This window comes from Alligator mississippiensis, chromosome 2 (genome assembly GCF_030867095.1).
Source record: "Alligator mississippiensis isolate rAllMis1 chromosome 2, rAllMis1, whole genome shotgun sequence".
In the NCBI taxonomy this organism is placed as follows: Eukaryota; Metazoa; Chordata; order Crocodylia; family Alligatoridae; genus Alligator; species Alligator mississippiensis.
Window position 1 is genome coordinate 189,960,085 of NC_081825.1, and position 26,346 is coordinate 189,986,430.

The 26,346-nt window shown below is 46.1% G+C and overlaps 1 protein-coding gene across 3 annotated transcripts in view; it reads right to left on the bottom strand.

Annotated features, from left to right (window-relative positions):
* Positions 1-19,581, bottom strand: part of CARS1 (cysteinyl-tRNA synthetase 1) — a 62,756-nt gene extending 43,175 nt beyond the window's left edge. Inside the window, exons 1-3 of one of the 3 annotated variants that reach the window (XM_006271190.4) lie at positions 19,435-19,576; positions 11,938-12,183; positions 263-354 (exon numbers count right to left, since the gene is read on the bottom strand). In XM_006271190.4, coding sequence (XP_006271252.1) covers positions 263-354; positions 11,938-12,183; positions 19,435-19,459 — 363 coding nt within the window. In that variant the 5' untranslated portion in view covers positions 19,460-19,576. Of the gene's footprint in view, positions 1-262; positions 355-11,937; positions 12,184-19,434 lie in introns of all 3 variants that reach the window. The other 2 variants (XM_059722598.1, XM_014602418.3) reach the window with 2 other exon arrangements.
* Positions 19,582-26,346: the final 6,765 nt, after the last annotated feature.

A 26,346-nucleotide genomic window follows, 5' to 3' on the forward strand; every position in this document is an offset into this window, starting at 1 on the left:
AAATGACTGAACCACCAGAATATAGATATTTAAAGGTGGTAGCATGTTGCAACCTATGTTATAGCAAGCACTGTAATATGTAGGTATTACATATTGCAAACATATTAGAGTGAAATAGGATCTTTCGGACCTATTTATATGATTTTGATGAATATTACTCTCTAGCCTCTTTGACACAAAAACTTATATGTAGCCAAGGAAGCCCTTAAAAAAAGTCATTTGGCACCTCTACAGAAACCCCTGCATTCTTTCAATCAGTCACCTTATTGCGAGTAAGGCTGTTGTAGAGGCAGAGCTTTGATTGCTTTGTTCCTTCAGGGGCATACCAAGGAGGCTGCACACGCCTGCCTTTACCTAGAAAAAAAAAGAATATAAAGAAAACCTCAATACAACCTTAACAGAACATCACAGACAAACACATGGATTTGTAGTAAAGGAATTTCCCCACATTTTAAAAGAAAAAAATATGAACAGCTTCATTCAAAATATCCTACAATAATTATATGAATTAGATTTTCCTACAGCGTGGGTAAAAAGGGATAATTGATTCCATACAAGCTCATGTTCTACTCTTTTCCCTGCCATCATTTTAAGTCCCCCTTTCAAAATCTAAAAGCCACAGAATTCTTTTTAAAGAGAGAAATCACAATAAAGTATTCTTTCCAGGTTATACAAAGGTCCAGAAGTTCAGTTAACTACCACAGAGGTACTGTATATAAGCTCTTAGTCTTCAAAAAGTTCTGTAATTCCACTTTAATAAGACCATGTATCTTAGGACCTGTGATAGAAAACAAATTGTATCAAGTCTCCAAGCCAATATTGACAGAGCACATGTATTTAGTGAGTGAGACAGAGCTAGAGAAAGAGGAGTGTAGATTTTTGAAAGAGCTTTGGCCTTTCATGACACAGTACTGCTATGTACACAGAGCACCCTCATTTACTACAAAACTCTTCAATGGAAGCCCTGTTCAGTACCTAGATAGTTTGACTAGCGTTAAAATACAGTTAGTGTGCTTTTGGATGACAGGACAGTTTGAGCTAGCCCTCTACAAAACACTGCCAGGCAACATTCAAGACTCCTTCAAAAAGAAATATTGTCTCTACCTGGCTAGTGGTTGGACATACCTTTTATACCAGCTGAGCATGATCCTTAGAGGAAGCAGTGTGCCTGCCATATTGATATATGGTATAACCATTTGCGATCCTTTATGTTATACAGAAATCCTACCCTTGCTGCTGGATTGGAGGAATTAAAAATGCCCCCCTTATTCTTAGTTTAACTGCAGAATGCAGCATTCTCTCTCTCTTTTCTACTATGCTTCTAAGTGTTTTATCAACTTTCCTATTATACTCTGATGTACTTAAAACAAAACAGTACTGAAGAATCATCCCGCCAAGGAGTTGCAGTGTGCTGTTCTCCTCTCTACCATCCTGCCCAACACACATGGTTGAACACCAAGGATGATCCACATACATTCGTTATACATTCACCTACTGTCAAAACTAGAATAAAAACATAGAATATCCATAAATACAAGTTTTTTTCCATCCCGCTAAGTTCACTACAGCCATTAAGAATCTGTGTGGTATGTGATTTATTTGCAACTAAAAAAAGTTATACAATAGCTTGTAATTTCTACTGTCAATATGGCTTTCATGCTGTGTGTCAAGATGCTCAATGCTCACTCTGTTTCCTTTTATAAAATCTGCCTGTGATTATTTAACTGAGAACTACAATAATAAATTGTAAGCGTTCACAATAAGGGAAAATTCATATGCATCTTCCATTCCCATTTTGAACAGTTGCCAACCTGAAGGGGAGAGGTTTACTTTAATACTCTGCCTCACGCATCAATGAAATACTTGATCTAAAACTTGAGAGGTACATCACTAATTCTAAGCTTTTTACTGTATAAGAAACATAATTTAATATGTATCTCATGTGCAAAACCAATCTGTCCCAAGGTATCTCCACCTATTAAAATACAATTAATTTGCTCTTAGACTTAAAAAGTTTACATTGGCCAAGATTACCATAGGTGAAATTCATGTCAGGGGAAAATAACATATCCAAATTAGCCATGGAAGAAAGGAGATGCTATGCGCCAAACTTGCCACTATAGGTATGACCCAGGAGCAATGATACAGCTAGCATTTTGACTATAGTGGCCATGTTCAAACATTAAACTCCAATTTTAAAAAATGCACTCACACTAATCTATATGCTTTTCCCCATCACTCTGGTTTGCTCTTGGTTATGCCAAAACTACCTCCTCAACATTGTTAAATACCAACAGCAGGTCCTCAAGTGCAGATACGAGCTTGTAGAAGCCCAAACAGCACCAGTACAAATTTGTGCTGTTGCTTGATGCCCCATTGCACACTCCTGCACGTGTGCTTCAGCACGTAGGAAATTGTCCTGGGTACAGGTAGGGGAGGCTGGGGCCAGCACCTGTGCTGGCCCCAGCAGTCTTACCTGGTGGCTTGCTGAAGCATCAGGGGCAGCACAGAGGCCTGGCTGACAGCCAGATCATTGCTCTGGATGGTCTAGCCTCCGTTTGTGCCAGTGCATGCTTGTTTTGCATGCATTGTGCCACTTTGTGTTCTGGCACTATTTTTTTTTTGCTACTGGGATTTCCCAGTACCAAATTTTGCCACCGCACTGCAGATCTGTAGTGCAGACAGATTTTCATGTTCCCCACGTGTGGTCTGTGGTGCCACAAGCCACGTGCCCTTGCACGTGGAGACCCAACCCAAGAGCACAAAGATAGTAGCAGTCAATGATTCATTATGTTTACCTACATCCATGCATACCTGCCTAATAGAAGACTCAACAAGCTACGTCTGGTAGGACATCAATTTATTAACCAAAGATTTCTCAGATAGGAAGACAGAGGATTGCCTTATCTTCACCAATAAAACACAGCAGATTAACTGAAAAACAGTGCAGTTAGTAGTATCAAAGTCTGCTGCCACAGCCAACAAAGAAAACTGGATACCTTCACTATGCCTGCAAGTAGGAGGAAATCAACTACCAGCTAGAAAACTGTCTGCCCCAGACTAACTACCACCAAACTGCAGGGCATGCATGATGAAAGGATGAGAAGGTAGTGTTAGATCAGGGGTGTCCAACCTTTTTGAATGTGAGGCCGGATCACAAACTTTTTATCACCCAGTGGGCCGGCAAGCCATATTCAAAGACCTCACAGGAAGTGGTATCACATCAGGAAGTGATGTCACGTGACCTTTGACACCAATGAAGTTGCAGGAAGTGACAAAGAAATAGGTCTAAATAACCAGTTCAAAACTCTCCCTCTATAGCATCCACCTCTGCCACTGTTTGGGACAGGATACTGAGCTAGATGGACCATGGGGCTGACCAAGCATGGCACTTTTTATGCTCTTAAGTTCAGAAGCTCTTATGTTCTTTGGCTGAGCTTCCAAACTATGGCTGAGATTTGCAAAAAGGGGTAGATAAGCATGTTACAAAGTAGTCATAAAAGATTTGGAGCCCTCTAAATCCCATTTATTTTAATGGAAGTTGGCCTTTTGACTCAGCTTTGAAAATCTCAGCCCAAGGTGCCAACCAAATAAGTCAAAATATATTTTGCATTTCTATGCAGTGCATCTATGTGGGGCTCTCCAAGCATTTTACAAACATGAAATGAACCTCAGGATGAGCCCAGCCAGAGGAGCAGGGGCTCAGCTGCACTTTCCCCCTACCTGCGCTGGTCAGTCCCGAGTGGCACACGGCTCCGCCACCACTTCTGCTGGCTGGTGCTGACCCAGGTGGGTCTGTCCCATCCGGAGCAGCACGCAGCTGAAGCTGGCTTCCCACGTGCTACTGGGGATGGAAGGAGCCCAGCCGGGTTAGCACCAGCCAGCAAAAGTGGCAGCAGAGCCGTGTGCCACTCAGGACTGACGGGCGCAGGCAGGGGGAAAATGCAGCTAAGACCCTGCTGCTCCGGCCGGGCTTGTCCCGTTCTGAGCGGCACACGGCTCTGCCACCGCTTCTGTTGGCCAATGCTGAGCCGGCCGGGCTCCTCCCATTCCCAGCAGGATGTGGGAAACCAGCTTCAGCCACATGCCACTTTTCCTGGCTGTTGCTGACCCGGCTGGGTCCATCCCATCTGGAGAAGCATGCGGCTGAAGCCGGCTTCCCACATGCTGCTGGGGACAGGAGGAGCCTGGCCGGGTCTGCACCAGCTAGCAGAAGCAGCAGTGAAGCCATGTGCCACTCGGGACGGGACGAGCCTGGCCAGAGCAGCATGGGCTCAGCTGCATTTTCCCCCCTGCCTGCACCGGTCAGTCCTGAGCGGCACATGGCTCCACTGCCGCTTCTGCTGGCCAGTGCCGACCCGGTCAGGCTCCTCCCAGCCCCAGCAGCACGTGGGAATCCGGCTTCAGCCGCGTGCTGCTCCGGATGACACAGACCTGCCCAGGTTGGCACCAGGCAGCAGAGGCGGCGACGGAGCCGTGTGCCGCTGGAGACTGACCAGCGCAGGTAGGGGGAAAGTGCAACTGAGGCCCCTGCTGCTCTGGCTGGGCTCATCCTGTCCCGACTGGCACATGGCTACTCCTCTTCCCACATGCACTGCGTTGGCAACGTCAAGCTGACGCGGTGCGTGTGGGAACCCTGTCCCTTCCCCAGCCCTTCAGTAACCATTAGGAAGCTGCTGAGGGGCCGGGGCAGGGACAAGGGGTGGGAACGAAAGTAAACAGTGTTTACTTTCGTTTCCGGTCGCAGCACCGCGGGTCACAGACGGCTTAGCGGGCCGCATGTTGGACAAGCCTGTGTTAGAGTAACACCCATCAAAAATCTTGAGCAAAAGACAGTGAGTAGAGACTGGGTGGTAACTCATAGTGAAAAATGCTATCCCACATAGTTCTTCTTGTGTCTCAAGATGCCTACTGTTTCCCTGGGTATCACCTGCCTGTGATTATTTCAACTGAGAATTACAATAAGCGACTGTAAAAGTTCACAATACAATATATGTAAATATATAAGAAAACATATGTGCATCCTCCACTCCCTTTTTGAACAGTTACCTAGCTAGAGGGGAGAGGTGTTCTTTACTAGCTTGCCTCAAATTGCATCAACAAAATATCTGATATTTGGGACAGTGAAAAGAGCTACATGCTATTATTAATAACTGTTATAATTATTATGCAACTCCTTGTGCAGGGATCTTGCTTTGAAAAGTGTGTTAGGTCAGCTGCGTCCTAGGTAAGCATCTAAGAATGATACAGCTCTTAAAAACATGAGCAATAAGAGGTTACAAAATGACCTTGACCAGCCTGTTAGAACTTCCTCTCTATGTTAGCACGATCTGTTCAATTACTGAGACAAATCTACATTGTTTACAATATTCACTCCTCGTGTTAATAATAATCTTAAAGGACAAATACTTGGCTTATTACCATAGACCAGTAAAAACACTTACTTTTATTTTCTTTCTATTAATAGTCTGATGAACCTGATATTTGCAAGGACAAAACAAAAAGCTATAAGCATCTTATACCTAATGGTTCCATTTTCCATTATTAAATTACCAGTCACCAATTTCTGTAGTCTGAAATAGAATAATAGAAAATTAGGATTGGAAGGGACCTCAGGAGGTCATCTAGTCCAAACCGCTTGCTCAAAGCAGGTCCATCCCAAACCAGATCCTCCCAGACAAAACTTTGTGCACTCAGGTCTTAAAAATCTCAAAGGATGAAGATTCCACCCCCTCTCTGGGTAACCTATTCTAGTGCTTTAGTACCCTCCTAGTGAGAAAGTTTTTCCTAATATCTAGCCTAAACTTCCCTTGCTGCAACTTGAGACAAATGGGGAGACCAAGTAAAAGCTCCGAATTGATCTGAAGCATCCGAATCAATTTGAAAAAAGATCTGGAAAAGATTCAGCTGATTCAGAGATTCAGCCATAGACTAAACAGACTGCCTCCAGCTGGTAAGTCTATTGGGGTTGGGAAAGGGAAGCACGTTAACAAAAAGAAAAAAAAGCCCTATACTCACTGGCTCTGGCAGCGGCAATTGGGAGCCTCTGACAGAGCCCCTCGTGACAGAGCCCCTCACGCAGTGTAGGGTAGTGAGGATCGCCCCCCCACCCACCTCGCTTGGCAACCACATGGCAGCTGCCCTATGGTGTGGGTGCAGCACAGCTCGGCACGGCACTGTGTGCTGTTTGGGAGCTGAGGTGGCTCCAGCAGTCAGCCGGAGCCCAGGAGCGCTCAGCCCCAGTGGCCCCAGCTCCCACACAGCGCCCTGCCGAGCTACGCTGCAACCACGCCATTAGGCAGCTGCCATGCAGGTGCCAGGTGGGGGGGCACGATCCCCACTGCCCTGCACTGCACCGGGGGGGGGCGGGGCGCCCAGCAGCCCCAATTGCTGGTCCTGCAGCCAGTGAGCTCAGGGCTTTTTTTCTTTTCTTTCTTTTTTTTTTTTTTTTTTAACGTCCCGGGTCTAGGCTGAGGCTGAGGGTGAGGCTGGGTGGGAGACAGGGCTAGGCAGGGCAGCCATGGGGGCTTCTCCCATGGCTCCCCCTGCATGGGGAGGGGCAGGCACAGCTGGAGGAGCCACCTGGCTATGCCTGCCTCTCTCCAGCTGATCCTCCGAATCAGCGCCGAAACTTCTAAAGCTGATTCAGCTGAATCAATTCAGGATAGTGATCTGAATCTCCAAATTGAATCACTGTCCTCTGAATTGGCTGAATCTGAATCCAATACTTCCCTAATACTGCGCAGTAGCACCAGCAAATGCCTTTAAAGTGATGCTACTGCTGAGTAGCCTAATACTAACGTGCAGCAGTGTCTCGGCACGGTTTTTGCCACACAGTGCTACTGCACAGTAGTATCAGGCTACTGTGCAGTCAGTGTCTCATGTAGTCATGTGCCCATTAAGTCATGTGCCCCAGCCCTTTAACCATTTTTGTTACCCTCCACTGGACTTTCTCCAATTTGCATACATCCTTTCTGTAGTGGGAGGCCCAAAACTGGACACAGTACTCCAAATGTGGCCTTACCAGTGCCAAATAGAGTGGAAAAATGACTTCCCCCGATTTGCTGCAACACTTACTAATGCAGCCCGCTATGCTGTTAAACTTCTTCACAACAAGGGCACACTGTTGTGTCATATTCAGCTTACTGTTGACTGTAACCCTCAGGTCCCTTTTTGCAGAGCTTCTGCTTAGCCGGTCAGTCCCCAGTCTGTACCAGCAAATACAATTGTTCTGTCCCAAGTGCAGGACTTTGCACTTGTCCTTATTGAATTCCATAAGATTTCTTTTAATCCAATCCTGAAATTTGTCTAGGTCTCTGAATCCAAACCCTCCAGCATATTTACTACTCCACTCAGCTTGGAGCCATCTGCAAACTTGCTGAAGGTGCATTCCATTCCACCTTCCAGATTGTTGAAGATATAGAACAAAACCAGCCCTAGGACTGATCCCTGGGGCACTCCACTTGATATTGTCTGCCCATTAGACATTGAGCCATTGATTACTACCCTTTGTGCCCCACAATCCAGCCAATTTTCTATCTACCTTACAGTCATTCACTCAACCCATTCTTCCTCAGCTTGCAAGAATGTTGTGTGTGACCGTACTGAAAGTCTGCTAACGTCAAGGTATATCACATCCACTGATTTCCCTGCATCCACCAAACCAGTCATCTCATCACAGAAGGCAATCAGGTTGGTCAGACATAACTTGCCCTTGGTGCATCCCTGCTGAATTTTCCTAATCACCTTCTTCTGCAAGCGCTTAGAAACGGATTACTTGAGGACCTGCTCCATGATTTTTTTGGGGACTGAGGTGAGGCTGACTGGCATGTAGTTCCCCAGATCCTCCTTCTTCTCTTTCTTAAAGATGGACACCATATTTGCCCTTTTCCAATCATTTGGGACCTCTCCTGATTGTCATGAGTTTTCAAAGATAACAACCAGTGGCTTTGCAATTACATTGGCCAACTCCCTCGGCACCCTCAGGTGCATTGCATCCGGCCCCATGGACTTGTACATGCCCAGCTTCTTGAAGTGGTCCCTAACCTTTTCTTTTGCCACTGTTGACTGCTCACCTCCTCCCTGAACTGTGCTGACAGGTGCAGTAGTTTGGTAGCTGACCCTGCCTGTGAATACTGAGGTAAAACAGGCATTGAGCACTTCAGCCTTTTCCGTATCATCTGTCACTAGGTTGCCTCCCCCATTCAGTAAGGGACCCACACTTTCCCTGATCTTCCTCTTGTTGCTAACATACTTGTAGAAACTTTCTTGTTACCCTTCATGTCCCCAAGTGGCTGCAACTCCAATTGCGCTTTGGCCTTCATGATTTCCTCTCCGCACACCCAAAGAATACTCTTATATTCCTCCCTAGTCATTTGTCCAAGTTTTCACTTATTGTAAGCTTCCATTTTTTTTGTTTTAGTTCACTGAAGAGCAACCTGCTAAGCCAAGTCGATATTCTGCTGTCCTTGCTACTTTTCCTGTGGTTAATTCCTGTACCGTCAATAAGTTCTCTTTAAAGTACAACTAAATAAATAAACTATTAAGCAAGCAAATAAGCAAACAGACTTAATATTTCAAATAGCTCTGCATCCATCAACTAAGCTACATAATACCTAGGTCCACTATAAAACTTTATTACTGTATTTATCTAAATCCAAGACAAATAAGAATTTAAGATGACTCCCAATAATTAGATAATATAAATAAAAAATTATAAATGTATAATTTTCCAGGTATAGTCTAATTACTGGAGGGTTGTTTTAAATTTGTCCCCAACCACAGGTGAGGGAAGGCATCATGACCCCTGCACCTTGCTCCCCCATCACTTGCCCTCTTATCCCTGCACCCTTGCTACTTATCCCCCATCCCCATGCCTCCTGGCTTGTCCCCCTCCCCCAAACCCCAACCCTTGCTGCCACCTGATCCCCCATTTGTGTTGCTGCCCTACCCCCTACCTGATCCCCCACAGGTCCTGCTGCCCAGTCAGCAGGATGCACTGCTGTCCCACCTCCTAACGCACTGCTGCCGCATCCCCTAACCTGCACTTCTGCCCCACACTGACTCATGCTTCTAAGCGGTTCCTGTGTGGATCAGGAGAGAAAGCAGCAGCAGTGTGGGTCAGGAGATAGGGCAGCAGCATGTGCAGTTGCCCCATCCCCAAGCACACTGCTTCTCCACCTCCTGACCCATGCTGCTGCTTGATCACCAGGGATCCGGGTTTTCCATTTCTCATGCAAAAACAGAGAAAACCACAGATTTCCTGTTTTTAAATCAGAGAAAATGAGGATTTTTCCTTTTAGCAAAGAAAGCTGTAGATTTCCCCCTTTTGCAAAGAGCTCTGCAGGCTGAGTTCCAGCCTACATGGGCTGATTGCAAAAGGGGCCAGAAACCCCCAACCCTGCCCAGAGGTGGAGGGAGAGGGGGAAGGGCAGGGCCTGAGGCTCTTAGTCCGAAGGCTTATTTCTGGCTCACTTTCCTGCTGGAGCCTGTAAGGCAGGTAAACAGGGCTTGCAGAGGGCTGGGGGGTTGTGGGGCAGGGCTGGGGGGGAAGCTGGCTGGGGACTGAGGGAGCAGGGAGGTGTTGTTGAACCACGTGGAGTGCCCAGCTGGCAGCACACAGACCTCCAGCAGTGCCACTGGCCTGACCAGGCTTGGTGCCTCCATATGCAGCTTCCCTTAAGGGCCCAGAGTGCTGCTCGTGGTCCACATGCATCTGGCCAGGCACTTCGTGTCTTTCACTGTCAGGTGGAACCCATGTGCCCCAGATCTGTGTGTGGGGCAAGCTGCAGGCTCGAGCTCCCACCCTGCTTCTCTCCCACGGGGCCTCTGCAGCCCCACAAGTACATCTTGGTACGGCTAGGAACAGCAGGGCTGTGTGGGGATCTCCTTGCCCCCCTGCTGCCCTGGAGACATGCCTCCCATGCCTGCTGCTGCTTCCTTCTGTGTAGCCCCATGCGCAGGAGGAGTATCGTCAGGGCAGTGCAGGGTGAGCAGCCACTAGGAGATCCCTGCGCAGCCCCACTGTTCCCAACCATGTCAGGTAGCAGGGGAGGGAAGCAGGGCGGCAGGGCAGTGGGCCTGCAGCTTCTCGCCACTCTTGCCTGCCATCCTGCTCCCCTCCCGCAACCCAGTGCTGCAAGAAGCGGAGGAGTTCCACAAAAAACCTTGTCGTTTCTTGCCCTCACACTGCCCTGCCAGCGCAACCCCTGCTCGTGCTAGTGCTTTGAGGGGCGCAGTCCCGCTCTGCTGCCCTCAGTGAAGTCCTGCATGCAGGAGGCGCGTCACTGGGGTAGCGGGGGGCCAAGAAGTGGTGAGGAAGCCCCACTTCCCTCAGATGTGCCGGGTTGCACCTGCCAGGCTCTGGAAGCCCCAGGGGAGGGAAGCAGGACAGGAGCTCAAGCCCACAGCCTACATCTGCCCCTGGTATAGATCTAGAGGACGCGGGTCCTCCCTGCTCCCTGGGAGTGCACGTGGCAGCGGAAAGTTGGCCTTCCCCCTCACAAGCCACCTGCAGCCCCATCCTGCTTCTGGCTGGGGCACTGCAGCCACGCATTGTGGCCCCAAGCCCCACCCTGGGCAGCAGCCTCAGGCTGTGCCTACCCCGGGTACAGGTGTGGGGGGTGTCCTCCATCCCCCACTCAAGCTGCTGTTCCATCCCCTGCCAGAACCCTGACCATCCCACCTGTGCTGCTGCCCATTCCCTACCCATCCCAAACCCTCTGTCTCTCATCCTGGACCCACCCCCTGGCCCCTGATCTGCATACACCAAATTGCTGCCGACTCCATGGCTCTAAACAGCAATGGCAGCAGCAGCCCCAGTTGTATCCCCAGGCCAAGGTCAGGACTGGAGCAGAGCTGGATCACTGGTACTCAAATCCAAAATGAGTAGTCTTTCCCCGTTGACTGATGGGAAAAACTCTGTTTTGGATTTGAGTAAATAAGGTAATAGCACACATGAAAGTGTCTACCTGAAGTGGATGCAATTAGTCTGAAATGCTTTCACTCCTTTTTATAGGTAGGGTAGTGATAGACAATTGCTGTCAATTCCAGGGCCTTTTCATGCTGAGTGATGAAGGGTTCCACTCTGTTCCTCCTTTTTTTCTATATGGCTATAAGGCCACTACAAGATTTACTAAGAAGCTATATGGTGTTATGTCTTCACTGTGCTCATGGAATCCTATTTCTTTTTATCATACTTGAATTTGGCAAATGAGGCTATGTTTTCTAGACATGGACCTTGCTACAGATATTCATGGCTTTTGTCACTTTGAAGATAGATTACTGATATGTGCTCACCCTGGAACTATACCCTGAGAATATCTGGAAACTGTGCAGAATGAATACAGTATCTTTTTAAATGAAGCCTCATGTCAGAAGCACATCTCACAAGTACTGTCAGTACTACAGACCTATTAAACTAAGGGCTGTGGATTTCCAGGTGGAGTTCAAAATGCTGGTTTTACCTCTGAAGCCCTAAGCATTTCTGATCTAGTTACATAGAAAACAACCTATTTATTCACTATTATACTGTCATAGTTGTGCTCAGAAGAACCAACCAATTCCCCTGGTACAGACATAATGGGAAATGCTGGCAAAATGCTCTCAGTGAGGACCCATTGGTTTGGGGCTTGCTTCCTTCCTTGTTCCATTAGCAACCAAATTTGTTAGATTTTTGGACTTTTGGAACAAATTCCCTTTCTTTGTTAGGAATTCAAAGCTGAAGAGGGTCCGTGTTCATTTTATGCTTGCTGGTGGGCTGATTAATGGAGGGGTATACAGTCTACCATATATATTTTGAATAGTATTTTGATACTGTAAGCTTTTAAATTGTGTAAAAGTACCCAGAGTATGACAGAGGCACTTATTAAAGTTTTTGGCAATCAATAAATAAAATACCTACTCATCTGTAACCTGTCCACCAATGTCATTACTCACTTGTTTGAAGTTTACAAGACTCAATATTGTCGTTGCTGCCATCATAGATTGCTTCTACGTGCCTGTACCACCGGACAACATGGAAATACTGGTCCACTGGTGGGCCTGAAATTTTTCGAAATACTTCCACATCTGCATGTGAAAAAGTGAACCCCTGGATATAACTACGAGTGCTGAGGTACTCGTGCAAAGCCTTCACCCTGGCTTCCTCTTCACTAATGCTCAGAATAAAACTGTAGTTGAAAGCTGTAAAGACAGAGGTACAGGATAAGAATTAAAATAAAAGGAAGATATTGTATGACCAAATAGATTTTCCCCAAATTAATAATTTTAATTACTTTATTCCCCTTCTAGGTTTCTACTATAAATAGACAGCAAACTTGAGGAAAAAATATTTTAAAAAATAGTTGATCTGATGTAACAAGCATTCATAAAAAGCTGTTAGAAGCTATTATAAGGGCTATTTTCCCCCATGATAAGTTTCTGGGAGAAAAAAAAAAAACGCAAGGGAACTATGCTAAGGTACAGAACTTGCTCTTTTCCATGGGGGAGGAGGGATAATTTATTAGCAGTTGTAAAGAATCTTCCATCCTTACTGAGCCTAATCAGTACTATTCTCTCTTAGCAAAGAAATTCTGGCCCTGCAAAGACTTACATGACTTAGCGTCATGTACCATGGCTATTAATTATAATGGGATTACCCACATCATATGAAGTTAAGCATGTACATTAATTTTTGCAGGACTGGAGTCTGTGTGTAGGATCCTAGTTTGATGCCCACTTTCCCCCCCGATTGCTGCAGAATGCTTATCTTACAGTGGTGAAGCTATAATCTCCATGATCCCTATACATATTCTATAGGGTGCCTATTTGCAATAGGTATTCTTATGAATAGTTGCACTAATGGACAGAAGAGATGCATACCCCTTCTTTGATTCTCTGACATCACAGTTCTGTATATACAAAGCAGACATGAGCTTTACAAGTACCACGTAGCCATTTATTTCTAAAAAGCATGCCGTCTTCCAAGGAAATGGAGTTTTGTGGCACTCGCAAGTGCTGAGGCTAATTACAAGGTACCATGTATACAGCACTGCAGGTAATGGAAATTATGGAATCTGTGCATATAACATTAGCATACAGCACTAACTTTTTCTATAAACAGTTCAGGATTCCATCTTTTCCATGTTCATACAATATTTTGATCATTAACTAACACTTAATAAAGTAGTGTCAAGATTAGAATGTTCCTGCCTTCAAATATCAGTGAACCATGTTTTTTAAACTTCTGAGGCAATATGTTAATCTTGTTCTACGTTGCTGGTTTCTAAAACATTAAATCTATTGTCAGAGCATAACAGTTTCGAGGGGGGGGGAGAGGAAACAATAATTGCAAGAACACATAGGTATTTTGCAGAAAGAGAACTTTTTTTTCCTAAATATGTGCAAGCATAACTGGTTGAGACTGATTTTTCAGAGTAGCCTATTTCCCAAAGGGAAATAAATCACTGTTTAAATGTAATGGAATGATTCTACTGCTAAACAGTTCCCACAGACTGCCTATGATTTCTTCCCTTGCTTTCATTTGAAACACAAAGGAAAAAAAGAAGGATATATTAGTCAATTATATCAATTAATAGGTGTAACACTGAAAGGACTTCTGCTTACAACCTGCCTCCTCCCGGAGAACATGGAAATACAAAATGGTATACACATACCAGTAGAGACCGATTTTAGTTTTATTTGACCCTTTAAAACATAATTGTGAGCTAATGGTGGGAAATTTTAAAGTTCAGCAAAATTAATCAAACCAGCAAGAGAAAAGTCTAAAGTCATGACAGTTCCTTTGTATACTTAAATACTGTATTTACCTGAAACTAAGACAACTTTAAATTAAGATAACCTCCCAATAATTAGATTCTATACATGGACGATTGTTATAATTTTCCACATATAGAATAATTCTTGGAGAGCTGTCATAAATTCATCCCCTGCACCACTGCAGCAGGGAAAGCAGCAGCAGTGAGGGAAGCAGAGTGTTCCTTGCTCCCTCTCTTTCCCTTGGGTGCCTGATCCCCTGACCACTTGTCCTCCCTGGTGCTTGATACAACTGCCTGTCCCCGAGCCTGCTCCCTTGCCACTTGCCCCACTCCTAATGGTTTACCTTATGCAGCAGCTCTGACTCCAGCTTTAGCCCAGAGCACAAAGTAGTGGCTAGACAGCAGTGATGGCAGCTCCAGCCCTGAAGCAGCTTCCCTGCCACCGCAAAAATCCCACCATGTTTGCTCCTCTCCTCCCCTTCCTATACCAAACAATTTTCCCCAGGTTGGAGTCAGAGTTGCCAAAGCCACAGCAGCCACTTTGCCCTGGGCCATACTCAAATCTAAGACAAGATGTTTTCCTCCACCCATGTTGAATGGGGCAGGGAACCCTCTTGGATTCAAATAAATAAAGTAAGTCAAATGCTTAGATTAATGAGAAACCTAAAAAAACCCTCCCACCAATGTATATCAATAAAGTTGTTATTCTTGGTAAATAAAGAATAGAAAGAAACAAATTAACATGTGGTTCACATGGAATTAATATTTGATCCATAAAATGAATTTCACTCTACAGATTTTAGGTTTGTAAATATTTCAGTCTTTGTATTTGTCACTGATAGAAATAAACACTCACAAATTTGAAATGTGTATTTCATTAATGTGAGATTTAAGCTAACAGATCTATTTTGTGATTCTGAATGGCCAGCTGGACTGCCCATGCACAGCATACCTTGAAAAGATTAAGGAAAAATATGCTCCTTATAAGAACTCATTTTACAAGGTATTTGCTAAGGAAGGAAATGCTCTTCTGGGCAAGCCTTACTACAGTTACAAATCTTTTATTAACAAATCATTTTAATACTTAAATGAGATTTGGGAGGTCTAAATAATGAAATTCTTCATCCACACACTGAAATCATTTTGAAAAGGAAGTTGTATAATTTACACAGAAGTTGTCAGCCAACACAAAAACACATGCATTCCTCTGAAGGAGCAGAAGCAAATGTTGCTTTTCAAGTTCAGCACTCATTACCCTGCACCAGTATATATAACAACTAACAAAGCTATGGAGGGCTGTAGGGATATAAATTAAATCTTTGAAAAGATATGATTTGGCATTAACCCTATTAGTAAGAGGGGTATATTTAAAGTATAACTTATAAGGGAAATTAGATGGCTATGAGGACTAATAACAGGAAATACCCTTTTACTGTGGTTCAAATTCAGCCCAAATTCAACACAAACTACAACAATTGTTAATTGTAATGAAATTGGTAAGTCTTCATTGCAGTCACTCCACTGTGACCACACTGCATACAGTAGGTATAAATATACCAAAGCTAGCTTTAAATTAGTTTGCTGGGGGAGTCTAGCCCAGCCCTACAGAACTCAGTACATGGGAAGTATAGGGACTCAGCTTCTCAACTGCTGAGTTTCACAATGTCCTGGTTAGGCTGCTACTGGTACCCACTGTACTTAGGACATTTTACTCTATTTAAGAGCATAGCCTTTGAGCTGGAAAAAAGCTATGTACTAATGTGGAGTATACACTTCTCCCTATGCCAGCAGTTCCCAAACTGTGCATCACAACCCCAAATGGGGCCACAACATCAGCAGATGGGGTTGCAATAAATAAAATTATATTTATGCTTTCTGACTTCAAGTTATGGTAATGCAAAGCAAGGACAAAATGTGACAATATATACGCACAAGCAAACTGTGCTTACAGTTGGAAGGGAGCTCAACAGATCTCCACCAATCATATTGCTATGTGATCTCTGTTACTGATGTGAGCAGGTCATATGTTCTGAGCATTTCATAGATTTCATAGACATTAGGGCTGGAAGGGACCTCGGAAGATCATCGAGTCCAGCCCCCTGCCCAAAGGGCAGGAAGTCAGCTGGGGTCATAGGATCCCAGCAAGATAAGCATCCAGTTTGCTCTTGAAGGTATTCAATGTAGGTGCTTGAACCACTTCCGGTGGCAGGCTGTTCCAGACCTTGGGGACTTGGACAGTAAAGAAATTCTTCCTTATGTCCAGCCTGAAATGGTCTTGTAGTAGTTTATGACCATTCGACCTAGTCGTCATCCCTTGGGGCGCTCTGGTGAACATTGATTTCTAGGGTTTGCAGTTTTGTTCCGGTTACATCTGCTGTCAAGTGAGAAACGTCTTTCAATAGACCCCACGCCTACACAACTTGTCAAAGTGAGAGTCAATGATAATTAATGGTAAATTGTTACCAATAACACCATGGACAAATTTTTACACAGAGCAGCCTCCTCAAGCAGTGACCCACTGACTCGTTTGCAAATGAGGAACAAGAAAATAAGAAATGAGTTTGCAAATACAACGAGGCTTTCCTTGAGCATGGCTTCACACGTGTTTTTGACAAGACTGGAGAAAGGCCTAAATACCTATGTTTCAACGTGCTGTTTAGCAAAAGCATGAAGTTGTACAAATAAGCTTAAACAACACCTGGAAAGTGTTCACAAGGAATACCTCAGAAAACCATGGTAATTTTTTCAGCGCTGAAAAGAGAAGCTTTCGTGGAAACAAGTGCAGTTTAAGAAGGCCTTGACTGTCTCCAAACAAGCAGCAAAACATCTTTAAAACAGATTGACATATGTATATGTTGTTCTAGATGTTGTCGTACAATATTCAAACTTTTAAAAATGACACATTTATTGTTAGTTAATATGTTGCTTGATTGCTATTTTGTTTTGGTTGGTTTTTGGGGTTGTATGAAATTTCAAGTGTTAAAAGAGGGTCATATTGGAAAATAGTTTGGGAAGCACTGCCCTATACAGTGCAAAGAAACCTCTTTAGCTACAGAAGCAACTCGCACTTTTTCATCTCTCCTTAAGGCTCACAATCTTGTTTCTCAGGATGCCTTTAAGGGCAGCCTTGAAATTGGCAGGCCCCATCAAGGTTGCTTCAGAACCCTTGAAATTGATGGCTCTGAATCGGGATCATCAATCATGTATTTAAAGCAGTATAATGTAGAATGGGACAGCAAGAGGTAATGAATTTGAAAGATCTATGTACTTTTAACCAGCAGGCAGATAAATGTTTGTTATAGTGTAAGAAATAGGTGGAATACCAGGACTGGTGTAATGCAGTTAAGCCAATCAATCTGGGCTCATGGGAGAAGTGATATCTGTTATTAAACCAATGAGATTTTTGAAAAAAAAAAAAGAAAATTAATTGCAAGCTTTTAGGCACAAACTCCCTTCATCAGGCATTAGAGAAAAGATTGTAAAAGTTGTCCTGAGTAGAAATGAAAGTTCATATTTCATAGGATTTCACAGGAAAATTCCTCTGGGCAGGCAGGTCTTAGCTGTTAAAGAGTCTCTCACCTTTATGTGAGGTTCAGTGATGATTCAAATTAGCTTGAACAAATTGAAGCAAAGCAAACACTTATCCAATATGAATGTAAGTGGAGCAGATTACATAAAGTTATCCTGGGCCTGTCTACACTATATAGCATTCATAGCAGGGACTGCACTGCAGACCTACCCAGTCATTACACTTTGATGACTGTTTAGAAAGATCAAGGAATGTCAGAAGGGCAGTATACTGATGATGACACTGCCATGTTTCATAAACTTTCTTCCCCCTGCTTGAGAAATCACTTCAGATTTGAACTAAATAATAAAAGCTACCAAAAAATAAGAACAACCATTTTGTTCTACCTTGTATTCTATCACTGTAATGTCTCCCTTTGCCCTTCCCCGCCACCCCCTGCTTTCTTCCCCCTCCCTTACCTGCTTTGCCTTTTTGTCTTTCTAATTTCTACCTATTTATATTTTCATTGGCATCCTGTGACATTTTTAGCTTCTCTCACTCCTCAGAGTCTCAGACCAGCAGAGAAGAAGGGTGACTGCGTCTGAGAGCTTGCCAAGAACTTTCTTCCAACTATTCAGTTGGTCTAATAAAATACCTCTCATCTACTCTAAGAACCTTGCCAGAACAACAATTAAAAACTTCAAATTTGATTCAAATTTTTAAAAATCTAGTTCTCTAGTAGATTAATGTTGGCATTGGAAAAACTCAAACAACTTGATCTAATTCAACATGACAGGTGGATTCTGCTCAATAGATGAACAATAGCAATGTCACAGGCCTGCTGTGCAACACAGGATGTTAAGTCATCTGATTGGAATGATCCACTGACAGTAATTAAGTTGCCCAATGGAAGCTACTTATTTCAGGTAAACAAACATTGGACAGAAGTTGTCAAGAGATGCAAAATATCTTTTTAAAAATTCTCACAATTTTTCAATCTATTCCTATATATTAAATCTGGCCTTTCTTCAGTGTTAGCAGCTTGATGTTTCCTAGTTCCATTGTGGGCAGTTTCACTTTTAATTAGCCCTGCTTCCACATTCTTAGGAATTAACACAATCCCGGAACTGTGGTGCAAAGGTTGGAGACTAGTTGTTTACAGAACAAAAACAATGTTTCTACCTATTAATTTGGATAAAACTATTATGTAGAGTAGAGGGTCTGGACTGCAGGTTGTTATTCGGCCCCTTTGTCATCTGATCTCAGCAGTCTTTCCTGCCCAAGTGGGGAGGCTGGACCCGATGATCTGTAAGGTCCCTTCCAGCCCCTAACAATGATGAACACAGCCCAAGTGTGCCAAATCTGTGCCTTTGACCCAGTTCTGCACTAATTCTTAAAACTTGTGGAGCCCATCAGTAAAAATCTGCTCCTTGTAGACATGCTACCTCTGGGGAACAAAGAGGAAAGTAACTGATGCCATCTTCTCTAACCTGCTGTAATACTGGCATAGTTTAAGGCACAAATGGCAGCTGGGCACCCTCACACTCTAACCATTGCATTGACTCCACAGCCCTGGTCATCAACAAGCCTTTGTGTCTCAGTACTGGTTACTTATATAGTGCTGGAGAGCAGCAGAGCCAGGTGACTTTCGCAGAAGATAAACTGGGTTCTGCAGAACAGGGAACAGATGGAGCCCTTTCTAACGTACTGTGCTGAGCTAAACACCCAGTTGCCACATCCCACTACCAGGGTCCTTTCTCCGGGCACACCCGAGGTGCAGACGGAGGCCCCCACGCAGACAGGTCCTCCTGGGTCCCACACCCACACCACCAGAACATGGACAGTTCTCGACAACCTGGCGCCACACCGGGACGTGCTCCCCGAGGGCAGAGGAGCCGTGCGCGGCACCACAGGGTGCTCCGCTGCTCCACAAAGGGTGCAGAGACGCCCCCCGCAGCTGAGGATGCCGCGACACCTGCCACAGCACGAGACTAGGGGCTAGGGTCATCATGACGCCATCGGGCACCACTCTGACATCACGGCATCACAGCCCAAGGGTGGGTGACATCACGGCACGGGGCTATGACGGACTGGAATGGACCCACACCCCTCCCCCACCGACCCAAGCGGCCTTAAAGGGGCCGCACCCGCCCGGGAGCCGGCACTCACTGTGCTCCCCACCGGCACCGGCCATCCTCTCCACTCCTTCTGCCAGGGTTGCCTCCAGTCTGATGCAACGGCGCACCCGGAAGCAACGTTTCAAACCATCACGCTACTTCCGGTGCGTGCGGGGAACGTAACCAGGCAACTGGAGGACAGTCGGGGCCACATCGCTGGGCGGTGACAAGCGAGGCGGGTGCGCATGCGCAACGCAGACTCTTCCCTCTGCCCGGAGCAGCGTGGGCGGGGCTTACAGCAGCGAGGGTGAGGAAAGGGGCGGGGCTTCCTCGTGGAGAAGCCTTCGGGTCGCCCAGTGCGCATGCGCAAGGGTCGCGCTGCGCGTGTAGCGCAAGGATGGGGCTTCACGGGCGCGGGTCAGTTAAATCAGCCTTTTCCCAAGGCTACAGCCGGAGGGGGCGGAGCTTCCGCATTTGCCCCGCCCCATGTAGCATTTGTGGGGGCGTGGCCAAGGCTGGGAGGGTGCCCCTGTCTCCAGTACCAATGAAGAGGAAGGGGGCGGGGGCCCGCTCTCTGGCCCTGGCCCCCTCCACCCCCCCACAAGGTTACCTGCATGCTGCGGTGGAGTGATATAGATCTATATAGCGATGTATAGATAGATAGATACCTATATATAAAAGTATTTATGCAACAACAACAACAAAAAAAAGAGGAGCTGCTGGGGCTGCTCCCACCTACCCGCCTGGCTGTGTGTGGCCATGTGGGTGTTCACCCTGCTTCCACTCACCTCCCTCCCAGCCACAAGCAGCCCCTTGCTAGGGCAAGCAGGAACTTCAAAGCCGAGTTGACCAAAATCTCAGACGTTTGATCCTATTTAAAAAAAACCCAAAAAGCCCAGATCGAGATTGGAGGAACAGGGAGGTTGGGGGCCCTGTACAGCACACTGAAGTTACCCTGACAGGAGCTAGGTAACAGGAGCTCATAGCTAACCCTGGCCTGATGTGGTGTAACATTGAGACATTTAGAGGGTGCTTAGCCCATGTTAACAAACTTTTAATGTGTAGATAGTTGTGTTTTAGGTGCCCTTACCTGGGCTAAGTGTAAGGTGTAACTTCACCCTCAGCTCTGCCCACAGGGCACCCTTGGGAGCGCGCTGACAGCTCAAGCCCAACCTCTTCTTGCTTCTGGTTGCTACTTGGTAGCATGATGTTGCCTCCTTACAGCAACCTCTGCCTTGCTTAAAGTCCCAAAGGTGGGGACTGAAACTGCTGTTTCAAGGTGCTTTAGGCTGCTCTGCCAGTGTGCTTCCTCGTCAGGAGATAAATGGGATGCAGAAAGCACCAAGACATCTGTGAAGTCTCCCAGACTTCTTACCATCACCCTAGAAATCCTAGGTGTCCTAGAAGTCAGGGTAGGGGTACATCTTCTAGATTACCTCTCAGTGTCCTACAACAGTGGTGCTCAACCTTTTGGCCCTCACGGACAAATGAGTGGTGTAAGTGCAGTCTGCAGGCTGAATTAAGCCCCACACGATAAGCTGAGCAGTAAGCAGAGAGCAGTGGCTCTGGGATAAGTAACTCAGGTGTGAGACTGCCTTGAAGAAGCTTTTCTCTGTGCTAGTGACTTGGGTTGGCTGATTAGAACTGGAGTCACTGGTGATGTGTAGGGGGTGCATGTAGGGAGTGCACGAGCACCCCCTGAGATTGGAGTTATGCCCCCTGAAAGAAGCACTGGCAATGCTGCCAGTGGCTCCTGTGGGCGGTTGCCACTCATTGCCACCCCCCACCTCCCCACCGCTGACAGCACCAGTGGCGTCTGCGAGCAGTCGCTGCTGGCCGCTGGCCCCTGCTGACCATCCGGCAGTGCTCACCACCCCCCGCCCCCTGACTGCCAGCACCACTGTGGCCACCTGCAGGAGCTCCCTGCCGCCACACACCCGCCATCACCACCTGTGGGCAGTCACCATGACCCGCCAGCCTCTGGGGGCATGCATCGTTCATGGCTGGAGTGTTTGCTAGTATCTGGTGTATGTTTTGGGGGGTCTTTCCCCCATGGTGTGTGACTCCTTCCTTCTGGAGTGGCTAAGTGAGCGGTGGAGCTAGGATAGACAGCCGCTAGCAAACAGTAGGAGCAGAGAACAGAGGGCAGCAAACAGAGAGGGAGTTTGCTTAGGGAATTTGTCCCAGGAGGGAGCCAGGGAGCAGGAGACTATGCATGTGAGTGTAAGCTTAGGCAAGGGCCCTGGTGCAGGTGCTTGGTGTGCAGGTTCATGTGGCATGTCCTTTCTCCCTTCCCCACCCCTCTTGTTTTCTCCTTATAGCACAGATGTTCTCGAGGGAGCAAAGAAGACGCAAATGGAATCTAGTATTGGAGAGGCCAAAGGGCAATGAGGAGAAATGGCAGCATGTGACTACTTGATGAAAGAGGCCCCCCAGAATTGAAGAGGAGTGGATTGAAGTCAGTAACCATATTACAGCACTCTGTAGTGGAACTGCTGAGGAAGAGGCAGAGGAGGCAGCAGCCTAGAGAGCAGGAAGTTCAAGGCCCTAAGGACAGGGTCTCTAGGACCAATGCACCAAGAAGGAAGAGAAGAGTGGTGTGGCTGGTGACTCCCTTCTGTGGGGAACAGAGGCACTACTTTGTCATCCAAATTTTGGGGCCCAGGAGGTGTGTTGCTTGCCTGGAGCCTGAATTGACGATGTCACAGACAGTACCAAAGCAGGATGACTACCCTTTCCTGCTTGTCCATGTAGGCACTGACACTTCCAGAAATGACACTGAGCAGATCAGAGGTGACTATGAGGCTCTTGGCAGGAGGATTAAGGGGTTTAGAGCACAAGTGGTATTCTCATTGATTCTTCCCATGGAAGGGAGGGGTGCAAGCAGAGACCGTTGTATACTGGAAGTGAATGCGTGGCTGAGATGATGGTGTTGACGTGAAGGCTCTGATTTCTTTGACAATGGGCGGATGTTCTTGGGAGAAGGACTGCTATCAAGAGATGGAATTCATCTGACAAGAATGGGAAAGAGCATCTTTGGGCATTGTCTGGCCAATCTAGTTAGCAGGCTTTAAACTAGGTTCTATGGCAAATGGTGAATCAAAACCTTCCAGGAACAGAGCATACAGTCCAAAAAAGGAAAGGACTTAAAGAAGCAGCTCAATTCTGGGGGAGGGCCAGAGAGCTATAGGACTGCAACAAGTGGTACAAAAGGGAAAGGAGGAGGTTAAAATGTAAAATACATCCAATGCATGTAAACAAATGCAAGAATGGTAGAATCAGAACATTAGGGCTGGAAGGAACCTCAGAAAGTCATCTAGTCCAGCCCCCTGCTCAAAGCAGGACCAACCCCAACTAGAGCATCCCAGCCAAGGCCTTGGGTACTACAAGTCTGCAAGGATAAACCCCATGGCCTCTCTGGATAGCCTGTTCAAGTGTTTTGCTACCCTCCTAGTGGAAAAAAGATTTTCGTAATATCTAATCTAAACTTCATTTGCCGCAACTTGAGACGATTGCTCCTTGTTCCATCATCTCCCACCACTGGGAACAGTCCAGCTCCATCCTCTTTGAGACCACCCTGCAGGTAGTTGAAGGCTACTATCAAATCACCTCAGTCTTCTCTTCTCTAGATTAAATAATCCCAGTTCCCTTAGCCTCTCCTCATCAATCATGTGCTCCTACCCTGTAACCAATTCTGTTGAGACTCTGCTGGACCCTCTCTGATTTGTACTTTCCTTTCTGTAGTAGTCACCACAAAACTGGACACAGTACTCTAGATGTAGCTTCACCAGTGCTGAATAGAGGGGAAGAGTCACTTCCTTTGATCTGCTGGCAACGCTCCTACTAATACAGCTCAATATGCCATTATCCTTCTTTACAACAATGGCATCATATGTTGGCTCATATTCTGTTTATTGTCTACTGTAACCCCCAGGTCAGTCTCTAGCCCAGGGGCAGGCAATTATTTTGGGCAGAGGGCTGCTTACTGAGTTTTGGCAAGCCATCGAGGGCCACGTGACAGGCAGCCCAAGGCAGATAAATATTAATTTTCTAAATTTTTAGGGGCCCTGCGGGCCAGATAGAATGGCCTGGCAGGCCACATCTGGCCCCTGGGCCACATCTTACCCACCCCTGCTCTGGCCTGTACCAGTGCATGGGATTGTATGGACTAGTATAGAAGTATGGGGAATAAACAAGATGAGTTGGAAACTGCAGCTTGTGAAAAGAACTATGATCTGATTGGCATCACTGGGACCTGGTGGGACATCTCTTTTATGACTGGAACATGGAGGATGTGAAGGTAATGGTTAATTTGGGAGGAAGCAACCATGATACGAAAGAATTCCAGATCCTAAGGTAGGGAAAGCATAAGGTCAGCACAGGTCTGGACATTTGGCAGTTGGGGAAGCAGTGCCATTCCTCCCTCCCCCCTCCCACTTCCCCTACCAACAAATTTCCAGACCCATAGGAAACTCAAGATCCAGCTGACACACCACTAGGGGCCAGATTTGGCTGGTAAACCAGAGTGTAACAGGGAGCTAGAGGTTCCAGTTAATTTAAAGGAACAACACAGCTGGCCAACTTTGCTGTGTAGGCAGGAGCTGAGCAGGGGTTAGCTGTATTGCAGCAAGCGGGCTGTGGGGGGCAGATTCCAGGCAGCCTGAGCATAAAGGCTGCAAGAAGTTAAAATAAGATACAGCAGGGTAGGGCAGGATGACCCTTAAGCTTAAAGGGAATCCCCTGTGCTTAATTAAGAAGTCACCTGACAGGAAGGGGCAGTGCTCCAGGGCACATAAGCCCAGCACTAGAAGCACTAGGCTGTTTAGCTCTGCATGCTATAGAAAGCAGCAATCTTGGGAGAGAGGGGCTGCAGAGAGCAGCCTGGAAAGCACCCTAGCCCCCACTATGACAGCAAGGAGACGAGAGCCCAAAGTAGGAGTAAAGCTTACAGGATGGTATAAGCCCAGTGTGGGGGAGATTTCTTGGTTAAGAGCTGTTGCTTGTGTTTGTGTTGTGTGTTAGTTGAAACCAGAGGACTGAGTTGTGGCTATGCGGGTGGCACGGAGGCCACAGGGGTACCTGAGAAGAAGACTGCACAGAGCCGTGTAGGGGTCAGGGACTGTAAAGGGACTAAGTGGTACCAGAACTACCTGGCCTGGATCCGGGACCTAGGAGGCCAAGGGGTGCATAAATGGCCTTGGCTGGGTCAGAGGCCCCAGAGGGCTAAGAGGTAAAGGTCTGGGACCCTGTGGGGCCAAGAGCCCAATATAGAGAGGGTTGAGGCCAACAAGGCCAGGCTGAAATAAGTGGGCCATGGCTGGAGGGTGGCAGCCAGAATAACTGGACTGCCAAGAGGGCAGAGGCCCCAACAGGAAAGGTTTAGGATGTTGTCTGAATAACACCTGCCAGGTTTGGGTGTGGTTACAGGGGAGGACAGAGGCCTCATTAGTTGCATCAAAACATGGTAGGTGAAGTAAAGGGAGGGTAGTCCAAGGAGATGACGTGAAGCAGAAAGTGCTTGACCACCAGAGGGCATTGCAGGCACCCCTGGGGCCTCCATCCTGCCACATGGGGATTAAGCATAGGTGTCCTAGATGCTGAAGATTTATATTTGATAAAGCTATAGAGTAGCCAGATAGTCACTCATGGATTTACATTTAGAGTGAGGTGGAAAATATTTCATAAACCCAAGTGCTTTTTGGAACATAGCCTTTGATTTACTTGATGCATTCTCAACAAACCCAGGCAGGGGGCTATTAGGAATCTGCCTGTTTTCCTGCTAGGAGGCTGCCCTTCTCCTAGGTATACCTGGACTGTAACGAGAGAAGGCAGCTGGCTCAGATCTGTGGAGCTGCAAGCCCTTACATAGTCTACATGGCCATGCTGCTTCAAAGCCCTGGACCCTGGGAGGTGCTGTACAAATCTGAGGCAATTGTTGCTGATTTGACTGCCACATACCTATAAACGGCAGCAGCAAAACCATCAACTTCAAAACAGACAAGAACCTCAACCTTGCTTGAGCTGCTGAGGTTCTAGAAAACACATTTCATTTCAGAAACATGGTGTAAGCACTTCCAAGATGGAAGACTTTTCAGAACTTCTGTTTTGCAACAGAACTTGTATTTTGAAAAATTTAATTTCATTCTGTAATCGTATTGAAGCCAGCACTTCTCACATATGGAAAATTTCAAGCTTTGTTCTGCTTTAGGTAGGATTACCAGAACTTCAGAGTTAAGCTGTCATACCTTAAGTTTTAATTTTACACTTGCTTTTCTTTCTCCGCTTCCTTCTTCCCACCCCAATCCATGCTTCAAATGGATTGGCAAAAGGTCCAAAGTCCTTGCCTACAAATAGGCTTAACCATCAATGCAGCTGCCCTTGTGCAAGTCCTTAACAAAGACATACTAACATGCCTATACCAGTACAAAGCCATAAGGGGTAACACTGTACTAGTATGTTATATCACAAATTAAACCCTTAATGATGATAGGCTTTAAAAAGGTCTTGGTTAAGACTGTGATCTTAATTAAGGTAATTAATAAACCAGTAACTCTCAGCCTGGGTGCCATGGTACCCTGAAGTACCTTGAGATCCTCTCACAGGTGCCATGCAATGTTACCACTCTTGAGATGCAAACATGATTTACAGAGTAAAGCCAGAAATTTCAAATTGGAATTCATACCACTAAAAAGAGATTAGAACCTGCTGTAATCTTTCTGAGCAATTTGCAATGGAAGAATTGCTCTATTATTTTTCTACAGTCAAAGAATGAGTGAAAATTAAGAGTTGGCATTTTGAGACGTGCGTGGAGTCTGTCAAGGGGGATCTTGAGTCTAAAAAGGTTGAGAACCACTGTAGTAAACATACCTTTGCACATGCAGTGCGTTCCTTCCTCAACTACCATTGAAACTGCTAATCCCGTTTGCTTCCAGGACAGGAGAAAAATAAATCTCGATACACCAGA